The 17,119-nt window shown below is 37.2% G+C and overlaps 1 protein-coding gene across 1 annotated transcript in view; it reads left to right on the top strand.

The window, feature by feature from the left end:
- The window catches only part of PDE11A (phosphodiesterase 11A), a 388,241-nt gene that overhangs the window by 44,887 nt on the left and 326,235 nt on the right, over positions 1 to 17,119 (top strand). The window contains exon 2 of the mRNA XM_059392799.1: positions 8,740 to 8,898. Within this exon, the coding sequence (XP_059248782.1) occupies positions 8,740 to 8,898 (159 nt within the window). The remainder of the gene's footprint in view (positions 1 to 8,739; positions 8,899 to 17,119) is intronic.

Genomic DNA, 17,119 nt, shown 5'->3' with positions numbered 1-17,119 from the left:
AAAGCAGGATAGTACTTTTGTAATCTTTAAAGACAGATCAAAATTTTCAAGAGCTTAGCCTTTTAAGAATTTTCTGGAGAATAAGTCATGTTTATGATAAATCATAAATGTAAAGGAGATGCTTTTATTAATGAGGATCAAATGAGTGTTACTAATTGATATACCAATAAAAGCAATTTCTGTTTAAGCCTCAGACAGTTTGGCAGTCTATCAGTTTGAGTTTCAAGGTTTATTCCTTTTACAGTTCATATTTCCATTAGCTTCTCTACGCAATTCCATCTGGCAGTTTAAAAAGATGTAGATAAAACATGGGACTGAACTTGTTATCCAAACCTTTCTTTTTTTTTTTAAAGCTTTTATTTATTAATTTGACAGAGAGAAATCACAAGTAGATGGAGAGGCAGCCAGAGAGAGAGAGAGAGAGATAGGGAAGCAGGCTCCCTGCTGAGCAGAGAGCCCGATGCGGGACTCGATCCCAGGACCCTGAGATCATGACCTGAGCCAAAGGCAGCGGCTTAACCCACTGAGCCACCCAGGCGCCCTATCCAAACCTTTCTTTGCAGGGGTGAAATAGTAGGGTGCTGGAGAAGGTGTGCAGGCCTGGTAGGTTCAGCCTTGGGGGAAAGTGGATGGAAAACATAACGAAACAGAACAAAGTGAACGCATACACTTGTCTTGAAAGCTCTAAAGCAGAGGTTTATAATCTATTCCCCTCAGAGCCCTGGAGGCCTTGGACTTATTAATAAGGGACCTCTAATTCAGTGGTTCTTAACCAAGTCAGATCTCCTATCCAGCCCCTCGTCCCACCTATATGATTTAACTGGTCGGGGTGGGGCTAGGACCACTATCCTAAAGCTAAATGTCCACTAAAGCTCCTCACATGAGTCCAATGTTCCCAAGGATTGCCAACCACTGTTCTATTCCTATGAATGTATAAGTGTCTGAAGAAAGAAGAAATACCATCTATACACAAATATCTTGTATCACCTTTTCTCTATAATTTATGGAAACAATGACTCAGATACAAATTCATTAAACACAGCACAGAATTAATAGGGCCTTTTTGCATTTACATGTTTCCTCATATGTATGTTCTAAAAACAAGATTACCATCATGTCGACATTCTCAGATTTGAAAAGTCTGATCATTTTGGTTATGAAGAACCCAAATTAGGGTTGAAATTGTTAAAACAATCATCCTTATGGGTTAAATGGTGCTCAAGACCAGTTCTTGGCTTAATCATGAGCACTGGAAAATTTTACTATAAAGTGTTGGGGAGTTAAGCTTTAAATACAGAGAGGATGAAAGAGATCTTATGTGATCCATGCTTGTCATGAATCTGAGACCTGGATAAAATTCTTAGCTCTGGCTCCTGCCTTGGGGAGCCTTGAGTGGTTTCTCAGAGAAGATGAAAAGAAGGGATGGACTCCCTTTTGCTTTGATGCTCCTTTGTGTCTCTAAATTGTGTCTCTTTGGAGCTGGCTGGGATTCTTGAGTGCAGCGAACATAGCTCTTTTCTTAAGGACCTGAAAACTCAGACTACAGAAGTTCATTCTTTCTAAACCCTCAGTGGATCTTATAGGTAAGACCAATTTTCTGGGTGTGCTATGTAGCATCACATTTGACTGAGGAATTTGTAGAATAGGCTGCAGATCCTGAGGAAGAAGTGTACCAAACTACTGTTCTCTATATAGCGGGCAGAGTTCAGTTCCATTGCCAAAAAGTAAAAATTGTTCTTGGCCTTATTACTTTTCTTTTAAATATTAAAAGTCATAGCATCATATGCAAAAATAGGTCTGCACAAAAGGCTGAGAAAATCTCTACACTACTTTTTATAAGAATAGTTATACTTAAAATATTTGAGATAGGAAAAATATTATGACATAAAAATACTTAAAGCAAGAAGAGTCTACCACAATCATGAGAAACTCATTCCAGATTTTAACAACCTTATTAAAGAAGCCCCTACTTTAACTTATTAGAAACCTCATCTGTCATAGATCATTTCTTGTTCTTTTGTCCTAAGGGAGATGAGTAAAAATTGGACATTATTCTCCATGTGATATTTCATTATAGACCTAGAGGCATCTGTTAGTTTCCTATTCAAGTTGCTATTTTCAGCAATAAATAGGCCAGTGTTTCTACCTTATTGGTCCTGTTTCCTCCTTACTTGGCCTTCTTTGCTATTGAGTGGGATGAACACCTGAAGACCTCAGGTTAAAAGTTATTGATCTCGGGATGCCTGGGTGGCTCAGTTGGTTAAGCAGCTGCCTTCGGCTCAGGCCATGGTCCCAGTGTCCTGGGATTGAGTCCCACATTGGGCTCCTTGCTCGGCGGGGAGCCTGCTTCTCCCTCTGCCTCTGCCTGCCATTCTCTATGCCTGTGCTCACTCTCTCTTCCTCTCTCTTTCTGACAAATAAATAAAATCTTAAAAAAAAAGTTATTGATCTCTTACCTAAACTATCTCTACTTTCCATTCTAAGTACTTTTCCTGAAATTTAAAAAGAAAATATATATATATATATATTATTTATCTCTCAAACTACTTTGGGGGAAATACCACCGTATGGATGACCTATTCTCAACTAAACCTCAAAATGTATACAAGGGAACTCCTATTCCCACCTCTGAATCTGTCCTTTCCTGTGTTTCTCACTCAGTGAGTTACTCTGCCACTTTCCCAGGTACCTGTACCTAACATTTGGAGTCATTTTTTACACCTTTGCAAACTTTCATCAAATTAATCAGCAAGTCCTACTGATTCTGCCACCTGAATATCTTTCAACTCAGTCCATTCCCATCACCCCCACCATCATTAACCACCATCACAGTCCAGAGATGGTCTGTCTCTCACCTAGATCTGTTGCTTCCAATCCATTCTTCACATGTAAGCCAGAGTGGTATTTCTAAAGTGAAGAATCAGTTTTATCATTCCCATCCACTTTCTTAAAACCCTCCAGGGCCCTCCTCTTCCTGTGATAAATTAACAATTCTAAACCAGGTCACTAGGTACCCCTTCATGAGTCTCCAGCCAGCTTTTCCTGTCCCATATCAGACTCTTCATTTGAGAGCTATCTTCAACTTCTTCCAATTCCTCAAACTTAACAGTTTTCTACTGCTTTGCATTTTGGGTACTATTTTGTCTTTCTGAGACACTGATTCTTTGTGTCAGCTTAAACATTTCACTTTCTTTGGAGGATTTTTTCTGACCTTACACTAAATGTGGCCTCCAGCTACATCTTCCAAAATGTCCTATGTTTCCCTTATTACTATACTCATTTGTGGTCATTGGTTGGCAAGAGAAATCTATCTTTTTTTGCTGTCTTCTGTTTTTAAACTTTCCTTCCCTATATCACATCAGAGAAATATGTTTCTTTAACTAATTATTTACCTAGTTTTCTTCTTTTCCTATAATTAATTTATACCTCAGTTTTATGCTCAACTTTCTTAATTTTCTTAAAATTAGGAAATTAGTCTAGAGATTAATAAACATTAAGAAAGTGTACAATTATATCAGCTCTTCTCACCTCCCATTAGATGGCTTCTATCAAGTTTTTGAGTTAATTTGTGAGACTCATCCCAGAAATAGTGTAATGAAGACTTGGACAAAGCATATTTTAAGATGAATTACATTTTTTTAAACACTAAAACCTAATGAGATAAATCTTTCAGCACAGCTTTTAAATTGGAAGATTAACACCACGTATGTCAACATAATTATTTTTTCTCCTTGTGTTAGAAGTTTATCAGATGGATACAGAGAATTGGAGAGGAGATTGGAGGGTTATTAATATTTTTGTGCCCCCAGTCATGCTGAAGCATCTCCATGTCTATTGTTCTCATGGGGCTTTGGATAGTTTGACAATGAATACCCCCACAGTCTTTGTGGCTAGTCTATGCAGAGTTGGACTTAGGTGGATGGGGCCCTTCTCCAGAGACGCATATTATCATAAAGGTAAGAACAGATGGGCCATGTCTACTCCAGAGTGGGTTTTTAAGTCCAGACTAACACAATCCATCCCATCTGATATGCAACCACTAGAATATGTGTGCTCTCCTCAGTTCTTCCTATCTTAGGCCACTCCCTTTCAGTGAATTTTATTGATCTCACTAGTAACTAATCTCCTTATGATTGAGGACAGTTGTTCTCATATGAGAATCACCTATAAACATTTAAAAAATGGCAATGCCTAATTTCATTGATTCAGTTTAGGATGGAGCCCAGGCTCTGGTCTTTTGAAAATCTTCTCAGGTAATTTTCACACACAGCTTGTGATTGAGGTCACAAGATGCACATCACCTCACTTAATAAACTGATTCATCAACCTTCTTGTGTTTCTTTATGTAGACTTTCACCTTAATCTGCATCTCCTCCATTCCAGTAAATGGCACTTTAACCCATAGTTTCTCAATTTTTTTTTGTTTAAATTTTTTAATTTAAATTGTAGTTAGTTGACATATAGTATATAGTGTGTAGGAGTATTCTACTCCTGAATATTAGTCTCAGGAGTAGAATTTAGTGATTCGTCACTTGCATATAATACCCAGTGTTCATCACAAGTGCCTTCATTATTACCCATCACTCATTTAGCCCACCCACCACCCATCCCTCCAACAACCCTTAGGTTGTTCTCTATAGTTAAGGGTCTGTCTTACGGTTTGCCTCTCTCTTTTTTCCCCCTGTTAATCTGTTTCATTTCTTAAATTCTTAAATTTCTTAAATTTCATTTCTTACATGAGTCACATAGTTTCTCAAATTAAAATGAGAGATATACTCTTCTTTTTCTAGCCCTCCCAACCTCAACTAACCCATCAGGAAGTTCTGTAGATGCAACTTCCAACCTATCTGTCTTACCTTCATTGCCTTTCTCTTAATTCAGACCATCCTCTTGCCTTGCCTGGACCATTGAAGTTTCCTAATTGGTTTCTCATATTCCAAGCCTGTATTATCTTCCACAAAGTTCTTAATTTTTTAAACATGGTTTTAAACTTTTTATTATAAAATATTGAAGCATTTAGAAGGAAATAGGCCCTCTAGGTTTATAAAATCTTCACATTGTATTATATTTGCTTCACAATTGTTCTTTTTTTCTAAAGAAAGAAAATTGTTGGTAGAGTTGAAACCTCCTCTGTACCCCTCTCTGACACTATTTCCCCTTCCTTCCCAGAGGTAACCACTTAAATAAATTTAGAGTTTATTATTCTCATGTATGTTTTATACTTTTGGTACATATTTGAACCCATACTTGTGTTTAGGATTGTTTTTAAATATTAGTGGTATTATATAGATGGTATCAGATTATAGGTTGTTTATTTTACTTAACATGTTTTTGATATTTGTTCATGTTAATATAAGTAGCTTTAGTTTACTCATTAAAATTGTTGCATAGTATGATATCAGAACAAGAGATCATAATTTATTTTTCTATTGACCAAAATTGAAATAAATGGTTTTTCACTTCTTTTTCTTTTCATAATTGATGTTGCAGTCAACATTTATGTATTTCTTTTCTGTACATGTGCAAAAGTATTCTAAATATACACTAAGGAATGAAATGTGGAGCCTTAGGTCCTTTCCAACTTTTCTATATTTTGCATAATTGCAGTACAAACTTAAAAAAAATTCCTATGACTAAAAAAAAAACTACTGTGGAGTACCTATGATATGCCAGTAGGAAGCCGGAAACGAAATAAAATCTCTGCTGTTTTAGATCTTACATACTAACAGAGGGAGAACAAGTAAACTAATAAGTGATTTCAGGGAATGCTAATTGCTGGATAATGAGTCATATCATCTTCTGCTTCAAGATCTTCAATGATGTTCCACTGTACTTAGGGTTAATGTTATAACTCCTTTCCAAACCTGTAAGGCTTGCCGCCATCTGGCCCCTGCCTCCCTCCTTTCTCCCTTTGACTCCCTGTGCTTTTGCCACACTGACATTGGAGTTGGGGGAACTTACTAAGTTTTTTCCTTCTTCGGGACCTTCATGGGTATTGTTCTAACTTCCTGGAAACTTCTTCTCAACTTTTTTTTGGCTAATCCCTACTCATGATGCAAGCTATAGCTTACTTATCCTGTTTTCAGATAGACCATAGACATAGGTACCTCCTGTTAAGTCTCTCTCATAACACCCTTCTCTTTTCCTAGTATCACTTACTACAGCACATGATTATACATTTATATGTCATCTGCCTCAACTACTAGATTGCAGGTTCTGTGAAGGCAGGGATGATGCCTCTCTTGCTTCCTGCTGTATCTCCTAGCTCACAGCTTGGTGCATAATTGTTCCTCGGTGAATTTTTAAAAAATTAATACAAATTAGTGCTTTTCTGAAAATTTGGTTGCAGGCTCATTTTGAGCAGGAGATTTGGTTAATCTGGGTTTTTATTTCCCTCTCTCCTTCAGGGCTCTTCCCTCCCCTAACTAAGGTTAGGATAGCTTGGATGAGTCCCCAGACCAAAACCAGGTCTTAGTATGGAGTTAAGGGCTCCTGTCCTTGTGGTACTGAAGATAACAAAGATGATAAATAGAGAGATAACTCATCAGAAGGCCAACAGTGTTTGGTTTTGAGGCGTCACCTGTCCACAGTCAGCCTCCCTTGACTCTTAGATGAAATTCATAGCTCTAGATGGTAGTAGACAATGGGCCTTCATTGCTTTTTAAGTATCTTGTCAGAAAGAATATTGAAGTCCTTGGGAGAAGCTTCACTCCACTCAGTCCCTCGCTTGAAGCAGTGAGCCAGAATCTAGTTAATCATCTTCCTTGGAGCATTTTTAGTCCCTGTTAGCTTTTCTTTTCTTTTTTTAAGATTTGATTTATTTACTTGAATCAGAGTGAGAGAGAGCACAAGTTGGCAAGGAAGTAGACAGAGGGAGAGGGAGAAGCAGGGTCCCTGCTGGGCAAAGAGCCTCTGTTACCTTTTTCAAGAGCCAGTTTCTTTTCTCTTTCTCTCTCTCTTTCCTTTCTTCCTCCCTCCTTTCTTTCTCTTTCTTACCATATGAAAGTATTATGACATTTCACACCAAAATACTGTAACATGTATATTCTAAAAAAAGAACATTCTCCTACTTAATTACAATACCACTATCACACCTATGAAAGTTTATGTTGATAGAACAATACTACAACTTTCTCTATTTGTCACCCCTCCACACCCAGAAATTCCACAATAATTTTCAGTGAAGGATCACACATTTTATTTAGATTTCAGGTCTCTTAAGTCTTCTCTAAACCAGCACAGCTCCCATGGCCCTATTTTATTTTTATATTAAAAGTATTGTCTTTCACGATATTGATGTTTTTGAAAAGATTTTATTTATTCGTTTGAGAGAGAGAGAGGCAGAGAGAGCACAAGCAGGGGGAGAGGCAGAGGGAGAGGGAGAAGCAGATTCCCCGCTGAGCTGGGAGCCCAGTGTGGGACTGGATCCCCGGAGACTGGAGATCGTGACCTGAGCCGAAAGCAGATACTTAACCATCTGAGCCACTCAGGCATCCCCAATACTGATATTTTTGAAGAGTTCAAGTCAGGCTTCTGATAGAATGACCAATAATCTGCATTTTTCTTAGTTTTCTTTTCCTGAATGGTCAGATACATGTTACACATTTGACAAGAACACTCCATGTTTTTGATGATGTCCTCATCACATTGCATTCCATCAGGAGGCGTATGATATTATTTTGGCTCATGAGTGGTAATGTTAAGTTTGATTACTTGTTTAACGTTGTGTCTACCCTGTGTCTTTACTATAAAGACATCATTTTCTCTTTGAATTTAAGAGGGAGTCATTGGAGTGGTACCCTGAGACTTTGTGAATATTCTTTTTAACAATATTTCCACATAACCACCATATAACCACATTCTACACAGTGGTATTAGCATCCATTGGTGATCCTTGCCTGTGTATATTATTATATTGGTAGTTGTGAAATAAATAATATATAATTTACCATTCCTTCTACATTTTTAAAGCTGACATTCTATAAAGAAGACTTCTCTCTCCTCCCTCTTATGACACTGTTTTTTTGTTTTTGTTTTTGTTTTTTTAATAGTATCATTGTGAGCTCATAGGTTCTTTTCTCATAGGACATTTTGACCAGAAGTAAAGCGGTGCTTTTCTGCATATTTTTTTCATAGTACTTAATATGAATTTATGGTCTTTTTCTTTTATGATACTTCATAATCAGTTGTCTATGTGAAATAACAGATTTGAGTAAATAGCATAGAGTGGAGTTCCACTAAAAACACTTGCCGCTGGGAGGCACCTGGGTGGCCCAGTTGGGTAAACAACCAACTCTTGATTTTGTCTCAGGTCATAATCTCAGAGTCCTGAGATTGAGACCCGTGTTGTGCTCTGTGATGGTCCCCATGATGTGCATGGAGCCTACTTAAGATTTTCTCTCTCTCTCCCTCTGCCTCTCCCCTGCTCTCAAGTGTGTGTACCCTCTCTCTCAAAAAAAAAAAAAAAAAAAATCCAAAAAACAAACACTTGCCTCTTCTCTAACTTTGAGGGTTTAAAGTTTTTTTCATCATTGACCATGTTTAACAACTATGGTAGTGATTTATTTTCATTTATGTTCCTTTGGTGACTTCAACATGAAATCAAATCTGGTATTATTATTAAGAATTCTTTGGGTAAAATTCCTGGTGATAAAACATCATACACAGAAATACACTTCTCTCTCCTTCTGCCTGACAACAACACACATGCATTTAATGCACTCTCTGTCTTATTTTTAGGATCGAAGATTCAATGATGAAATTGACAAGCTAACTGGATACAAGACAAAGTCACTATTGTGCATGCCTATCCGAAGCAGTGATGGTGAGATTATTGGTGTGGCCCAAGCAATAAACAAGATTCCTGAAGGTGCTCCATTTACTGAAGATGATGAAAAAGTAAGTTTTCATGCCTTTTGTGACTTGTATGCTCCTTGATCACTGATTGCTCTTTTCCCTGAAAAGGACAAAACTTGTGTGAATCGTTGTTAGATTAACCTATTCATGGATCAAAGAGCTTTTCTCATGTTACACAAAATGTAATAGAAATTTTGGATATTTCATAGAATGTGGTAAAATTGAAAATAATTACTTCATCTTTTTCTTAGTTTACTTTTCATTGCAAGCCTCAGTAGTATTCTTTCCTAGGTCTTTATCTTCCTTATAAGCAAGCTTTTTAATTGAGGATCACACCACCACCACACATGGCCCAAGGGAAGATAGGGAATTAGGAAGATGATTGTGTTTCAGAAACTCAACACTTGCTCTTGTGTTTTCATAACTACTATGAAGAATTGTTTTCTCAGTTCTTTATAAAAATCTCAATAAAATGAATGTTATTTAATCATTATTCTAAATTACTAATTAAAAAAACATTATTTTTTTTATCCCCAAAGAACAGTTGACTTTAGTAGAAGTGATGTATTTTTTTCTGAAATTTTAAGTTCTTTCACCACAGTTTATTCACCAGCTCGTATTAAAAGAGAGACTCTTCAAAAAGCTGGGGTTCTTTCTGCTTTGAAGCTCTTACCTTCATATTGCATAAAATCTGGTAGGATATTTATGAAATTTGTGTAAAAGCAAATCTCAAATTAGTTTGTTTGATGACTGCCATATACCTATTTGATTAAAAAAGACACTTTATAATGTAACCTTCTGGATGTAAGCTTGCTATTTGCTAGTGCTAATTACTAATGCATTAAATGAATGCAAATGTTCTGGTACAAAAGGTTAGAGTAAAATATGATTATAAGGAGACAAGATTTTTAAGTGAAGAGAGTCCTTTACTGAGGTCATACCTGTAGTTAAACTTGAGTATCCCAAATCCCGGAAAAGGTTTATAAACCTTTGCAGTTTATGTCTTGAAAGAAAGACTTCTTTCAAGTAAGAGAAGATGTGTGGCATAGTGGCTGCATATAGGCACAGCAACAACAAATTCCTTCTTTGCCATAGCCTGTGTGACCTTGAGCAAGTTGCTTAGCTGTTCTGTGCTCCAATTTCCTCCTCTTGGAAGAGAGATGATAATAATAATAACTGTAGTAGTAAGCATCTCATGAGTCTATGGGGGAGAGCTTGATAGGACCTCAGACAATGTCTCACCAATTCAGTGAAAAACTACAGTGTGAAGACACTTGTGTTGGGGCTGTAGGAAGCACAAAGATAAATCCCAAATGTGTTATGTTATCCTGGCGCTGAACAAGGCAGAAGGCAAGATCATCAATAAGATGACCCAGAACATGCTATGAATGCCTGGGAAAGGGAAAGTTTATCACCTGAAGAACTTGAAGAGGCTTCTAGGAACAGGCAGCATTTGCTCTGATCTTTCAAGAAAGCCTAGGCTTCCATAAGACAGAGTCAGGTGAAGGTGAGGGTGTTTAGGGATGTATACAATGGAGGCTGCCTCATTCACTCTGCAAATGCTTCCATGGAATGTACTGATAAAGCAAAAATGTTATTTTGTACCAAATGTGAGAGTCTTATAATAATGTGCCTTTTATAAGGATTCAGATAATAGGATTCAAGTTTTATGTTTTTCCAAACACATAACCACCTGCCCACATTTCCCAAATAGTTTAGTTGATGGATGGTAGTTCTGTCTTTACTCTGCCTCCTTCATTTGAAAGGATCCTGTTATATATTTAATTCTCATCTCTGATTGTGCTTATGTTAGATTTGTTTTCTGGACTTCTCTTAGTGGTTGTTTACTTATGGCCTAGGGCTTCATGGGCTCTGAATGATTTTCTGCACCTGGCTTTGACTTAAACAGCTCTACTGAGAATGAGGGCTGGGACGGAGGTCCGGCCCCACTGTGGATAAATGGGCCTGGTTTGGGTGAGACACTCAATCTTGTGATTCTCTGTTTTTTCCCCATCAACTATACTATTCACCATTTACAGCATGAGAATTAAATATGATCATAAACTACAAATATTTTATAAAATATAAGATACTAGGTAAATATAAACCATAAATTTTTATTTTTAAATTACCATTTTCCCAAGAGATTTAAATGTTCTTCTATATTTGTCACTTATCCTCAGGCAACTTATTTCTTAGATTCAACATTGTTTGAGTATCACATTTCCTCCATGTGTTATATTTTTTCTCATTTGCAATTATCCCATGTGCCCACAATAGCATTTTATTTTTCAGCCTCTACAATTCCCTCACCTGATTTAAAAACCCTACTCTAGTCTTACTTCTTGGATGAAGTCTTACCAGTTCAGGCAAGTTGATTATGTTCATGCAGGTGACACTAGATGGAGAGTATTTTACCTCAACTTCTATATCTGGTTATTGTTCTTTCCTGCAAGGATTCTATATATTATAGACAAAACAGAAGTGGTGAAGAAGAAAAGCAGAAAACAAAATCTAGAAATGATTACTAGGAAAGGACAAGATCTAGAAACTTCTTTCAAATAAGAGAAGATGTTGTGGCATAATGGCTGCAAAGAGGTCATAGCAACAGTCTAGCCTGGTTGAAAATCCATCTCTGCCATAGCCTTGGTGAACTTGGGCAAGTTGCTTAGCTGTTCTGTGCTCCAATTTCCTCCTCTTGGAAGAGAGATGATAGTAGTAATACTTATCTCATGAGCTATAGGGGGGATTATATGAAAGAATACAGGGAGAGAACTTGGAAGAACGCCTAGCACATAGTAAGTCCTCTTAAAAATTAGCTCTCACTGATAGTACATCAATACATGCCAGATACAGTCTGGTCTCAGTTCAAAAACTAGCTCTATATAAGTGGTCTATGTCTATACATTTTTATTAAGGATAGCTTATATACCAGTTCCACTACTGGAGTTACAACAATGAAATGAGGCATATGCGTCTTTATAAATTTACATTTCTCTCGTGTGATTGTTAATGCACAGAGCATTTTACTTGGCACAAGGAAAAAAGAAAAGTCTCAGCATAAGACTATGCTTATGCTAATTTGAATTCTACTTTTTAGAGTTATTTCTTACATATATGTCCACATGTGAATGTAGTCTACATTTGCCATTATTAGAGATTATGAAGTTTTTTTTTTCTTTTTCTACATAACCTTGTTTGCTTAGTCACTGTCCTATTACTGGAAATTAGGGTTATTTCCAGTTTTTCACTAATTCAAAATAGCCCCTGAATGAACATCTTGAACAAATTACCTTTTTCTTTTGTGTTATTTCCTTGGGGTATATTCCAAAGACTGAAATTACTGAGTCAAAGGGCAAGAAAAGTTTTATAGCTCTCATTCCAAGATACAGATAGCTTTTGGGAATACTAAACCTATTTACAATAGTAGTAGCTTGCTTATACCTCTTTTTTTGCAGAGCCCTGCCAACTTTTTTCAGTCCCCATTTTAAAACTCAAATTAGTTTTCCTCAGTCTGCCAGCCAGCTTCAGACAACCTCCTCCCATACTCCCCAGTATTAACTTAAGCAACATAACTTTCAGTATGGCCTGTAAGTAAGGGAACAAGGAAGAGAACTGTAAGTCCCAAACTCAGTGCTAGGTAGGGGACTCCAAATCAGACAGTTTCCAAAGCAGATTCAAGTCTTTGCCCTGCTGCTAATTAGCTGAGTGACCTTGAGCAAGTTGCTCAATCTTTCTTAGCCTCGGGACCCCCATAATAGCATTGTGGTGAGGGATAAAATAGATAAAGATGTAAAGTGCTAAAGGTAGCACTTACCATTAAAGAACTTCATGAAATGTTGTCATCTATTTCAAAGTAAGACTAAAATAATTTGAACCTTTTTTGTGATTTTGCCACCATTTGTATGGATAGTGGGAAATTTATCGCACATTTAGCGTAATATGATTTGTAGATCCTGATATCTTAAAATGTCAGCTTCTGGAGAGTATCAGCTGTGTTGTGTTTGGTATAATTCCAAACATTTTACAATATGAGAATCAATAAATTATTTACCCAGGATAAACCGAAAATTAAATGTAGTATATTCATTTCTGGGTTGTTTATGTATCTAAAGCAATTGTGTATAAGATCATACTGTGCTTCTTGAAAATTCAATGCCTATATTTCAGTGGCTGTGCTGTATCACATAAAGTTGATGGAAAAGTCTGGAAAGGTCATTAAGATAATTCCCACCAACCCTGCCTTCATCCAATGAAGGAATCTTCACTTGACAGAGAGTCATCCAGACCCTACCTAAAAATTTCACTTTTAGTGACTTTAAAATCATCATACTCTTTAAAATTCTAGCACAATAGCAGGAATTTTATCAGCACTGGTTAGAGTTTTGAGTGAAATAATAGTCTACCATCGACACATATTAGTAATTTAAATTACATACTGAGAAATTACTAGTTCTGTAAATTACATTGGAAGTGCACACAAAGGCAGATCATACAAAGGAGATGATTGGAATTCCCTGGTTTACTTCGTGAGTTTCTAGCAAATGTCCCTGTTCTTCAGTGATATGTGTAAGCTAGCTGATTTAGGTGGTATGATTATGCTGCTTGCATCCAATTAGTTTATCACTTTGGTATTCTTGGGTGAGTGAAGAGAGGCATTATTTTGCAGAATAAAATGAGACCTGGATGAGAGCAAACACTGATGATCTATCAAGGTGTGAGGGCAGACCAGATGAAACCTGGCCTATGGAAGTGAACATGGGCTCTCACCTGCCTTTCCCAGGTTACCCATACCTGGTCCCCAAAGGAACCATTTCTTATTGCAGTGTTGCATAAAGACTGTCTATTGCAATCACTTTCCAACAGCTGCCATATCAGCAGTTGTAGCTTGAAGTTCTTTAGCTAATCTCTACAGGGTTTCTTTAGTGTGTGGTCACCACTTCCCAGCTTCTAATTCAGAATGTTCAGCTACCCTGCTGCTCTCCTTCATGCCAGCATGATCAGACACCCTGCCAAGATGGGATGCAGCCAGCCAAGCTTGGCTTCCCGGGACTGGCCACATTCCAGGAACTCGTTATGGAAGATGCTGCCCTGCCAGTTGGTGTTGAGGATGGTGGACGGATGATGCTAATGAGACTTGCAGAAGCTGGAGTTCTGTTATTTACAGCAGGCCTGAGACTTCCAACCGAGAACTGGGAAGGATTTGATAAGCTCTTGGCTTTACACTTTTAAGCTGTTCCTGATTGTGCAAAGCTAATGTTTAGGATCCTGGTGAGATGTCAAATGTGCAAAAGGTATTACAATTCATTTTGGTGAGGAAGAGGGAAATTGAATATGTCTTGCTGATAGGAGTGACAAACTGGGGGTCCCCGAAGACCGAATGCAGCTCACAGATGTGTGACTTGCATGGAATTTGACTGGCATAGGATTGATTTTTTTTTTTTTTAAGTCTTTAGGTATGGCTGCAAGCTTTAGTTCTGCCATAATAGCCAATCCCCAACTAGTCAGTTTAATAAAATCAGCTTAATGGAAGCAAGACAGACAGGTTTTTTTCTGTCATCTTTTGAAGAGTTAGTTTCTATACAAAGGTACTTTTCAACAAGTACTTCTCAAATAGTTATTATTTTGAAAAATATCTTGTGCACATGGCTAATAGTATTGCAATTCCACCAGGTAAGTTCATGTGCTTTCTATTAATGCTCTATTTATTGTCTTTTGGATCCTCAAATTCTAAATGAGCTGTGAATTAACTAATTGTAAGAAGTGGCTTTTTTGTTCTTATCTCATTTTACCCCCTTTCTACCTATATTCCAATTAAGTTAGGATCAGGTGGCAATGAAATTATTATTAAAAATCAGTGTTTAGGGATCCCTGTGTGGCTCAGCTGGTTAAGCATCTGACTCTTGGTTTTTGGCTCAGGTCATGATCTCAGGGTTGTGAAACTGAGCCCCATGTCAGGCTTGTGCTCTGTGGGGAATCTGCTTGAGATTCTCTCTCTTCCTCTCCATTTGCCCCTCCCTCCATGATCTCTCTCTCTCCCCCCTCTAATCATCATCATCATCATCATCAGTGTTTAGCAAAAAAGTTTTAGAAGTCCTCGCAGAAGGCTCTTGATTTCAAGTTATACTTGATCAATAAAATTCAGTCCTAGAAAATTCTGGATGAAATCTCCTAACTCTTTGATCACAATACTTTATCTGCATTTAAATTGGCTAGTCACTGCACTATTTGCCTTTTAAGAGCTATTACTCAGGTCCCATATGATCACTGTGAGACTACAAGAGCTTCAGAGACTCATTTGTTCATATTCTATGTATTCCCTTGATTATATCTTACTGAGAGGTTCAGAAACAAACAAGATCTACAGGAAAACCATTACCAATACAGGCCCTGTCAGAACTCAGGTTATCGTTGTGGACTTTTAGCTCTATTCTCTGCCTCTTCCTTAGGCAGTCTAACTTCAGGTTAAGAAAGCAGGTCTACCTGTTGGGACCATCTTAGGGGTTCACATTCACCAAAAAATGGTCACTCTGTTCCAGATTTGGTCTTGTGCTTGACTTATATTCATATCTAACTGCACAAAAATCTCTTCATCTTTATCCTTTTCAAAGGTTTAAGTCCAAGTCTGACATCTCAGATGTAAGAAGACACTATTTCAAAAGTGATTATTGTTTGTTCTTAAGAGTTGTTCTAGTATTTTATAGTGTAACATTTTTTCACATGTCCCTAATGATTGCAGCTGGATTTTGACTAACAATTTGGAAAATATATAGTGACCAAATAATCAGGCAGTTTAAAAAAAAATCAGTAATACAACAATTGACAAAATGAAGGGCAGTTTCTACCGGGTACATTTTATATTTCAGATGCAAGTAACACTTGGTATGCATGTAAGTTTGCAGGCCCCTTGCAGAAATTCTGATGTCATCAGATGGCTGGTAATGTTGGCATATGTAATTTCCTGCTTTCTTAGTTTCTCTTTTTTATATTTCTAAGAGTTACCAAGGAAATGATAAGTGCTTAGTTGCAGCATCTTTCTTTCTATGTCTTTCCATGTACTTTGCAAAACCTTGGAGGGTAGTTTGCATTTAGCAAGAACATGAAAGAGCAGAAACATAAAATAAATGAACTAAATAATTTACATGGTAGTAACTGTTCCAATGCAGAATGGAGAGGATTTTTGAGTGATCATCGATCTGAACATCATTTTTAGCAGCTGAATAGTGTTCCATTGGGTGGAGGAACCATTCACTCACTACTGACTGAGCTTCTACTCAACAGACACTATGTTTGAGGCACGGTCCCCAGGACTGGAGTTAAACTCATGAATAAGAAAGGCAAAAATTCCTACTCTCCGAGTTTAATTCTTGTGGTAAAAACAGACAATAAATGAAGTAACTATGTAAGTATATAACATAACTTTAAGTAGTGACTAGATGTACAGTTCTTATAAATTAGGTAATTCAATAATTTTTTTCTGTAGTTTCTACTTGTATGAGTGTGCTTTTATTAAGGCTAGGTAATATCAAAAGGGTTTACCATAAAATAGCATCTTTTACTAGGGAGCAGGATTTGATCCAGAGCTCCTTCTCAAATAACTATGATAAATTGTGATGGACTCTTCAATTGAATCTCTTTCTGTTTTTCTCTGAACTCCAGGTGTTCACATAAAGTGTGTGTCCCTCTAGGCTGCCTTAGGCGCTAAACTTGAAGTATAAGAAAGTGTTGTCTTTTTATTGAGTTTACCTCAAGGGTCTCTGGGCTATATCTTCTCAGGAGTATCACACTAGCATTATGGTGTCAAACTACCATCAACTGAACTGGGGGTGTTAAGAGACTTGATAACCTTAAACCTGACACTGCCAGGCTGTGGAGATGTAGACTGGATGGACAGGACTCTGGGGCATCTGGGAAGGAAAGGTCAGGAGCTGAGAGAAGTTCAGTACATTCTGATTTTCAGGGACCAATGATACATCTATGGCTTTTACTAGCTGGCGGGACATGAAGTACTCCTATTAGTCAAGTCACTTCTAAAAGTGCAAAATGACAAAAAACTGTCATATAAACTCTATTTCTGATTTATACATAGCTTGGACAAGGGAGGATGATATGCAATTGCAGATCAGAAATAAATAAGCACTTGACAGCGGAAGAATTATTTCTAAAGAATTAGAACAGGGTGTTGTGGATTCTTGGTTAGCAAAGCTTTCAAATTAAGACAGATTGACTAGTCTTTGAATAACTAGTTTAGTGTTATTGTCTG

The sequence above is a fragment of the Mustela nigripes genome, chromosome 3 (assembly GCF_022355385.1).
Source record: "Mustela nigripes isolate SB6536 chromosome 3, MUSNIG.SB6536, whole genome shotgun sequence".
Taxonomy (NCBI): domain Eukaryota; kingdom Metazoa; phylum Chordata; class Mammalia; order Carnivora; family Mustelidae; genus Mustela; species Mustela nigripes.
This window is presented reverse-complemented; position numbering and strand designations above follow the sequence as displayed.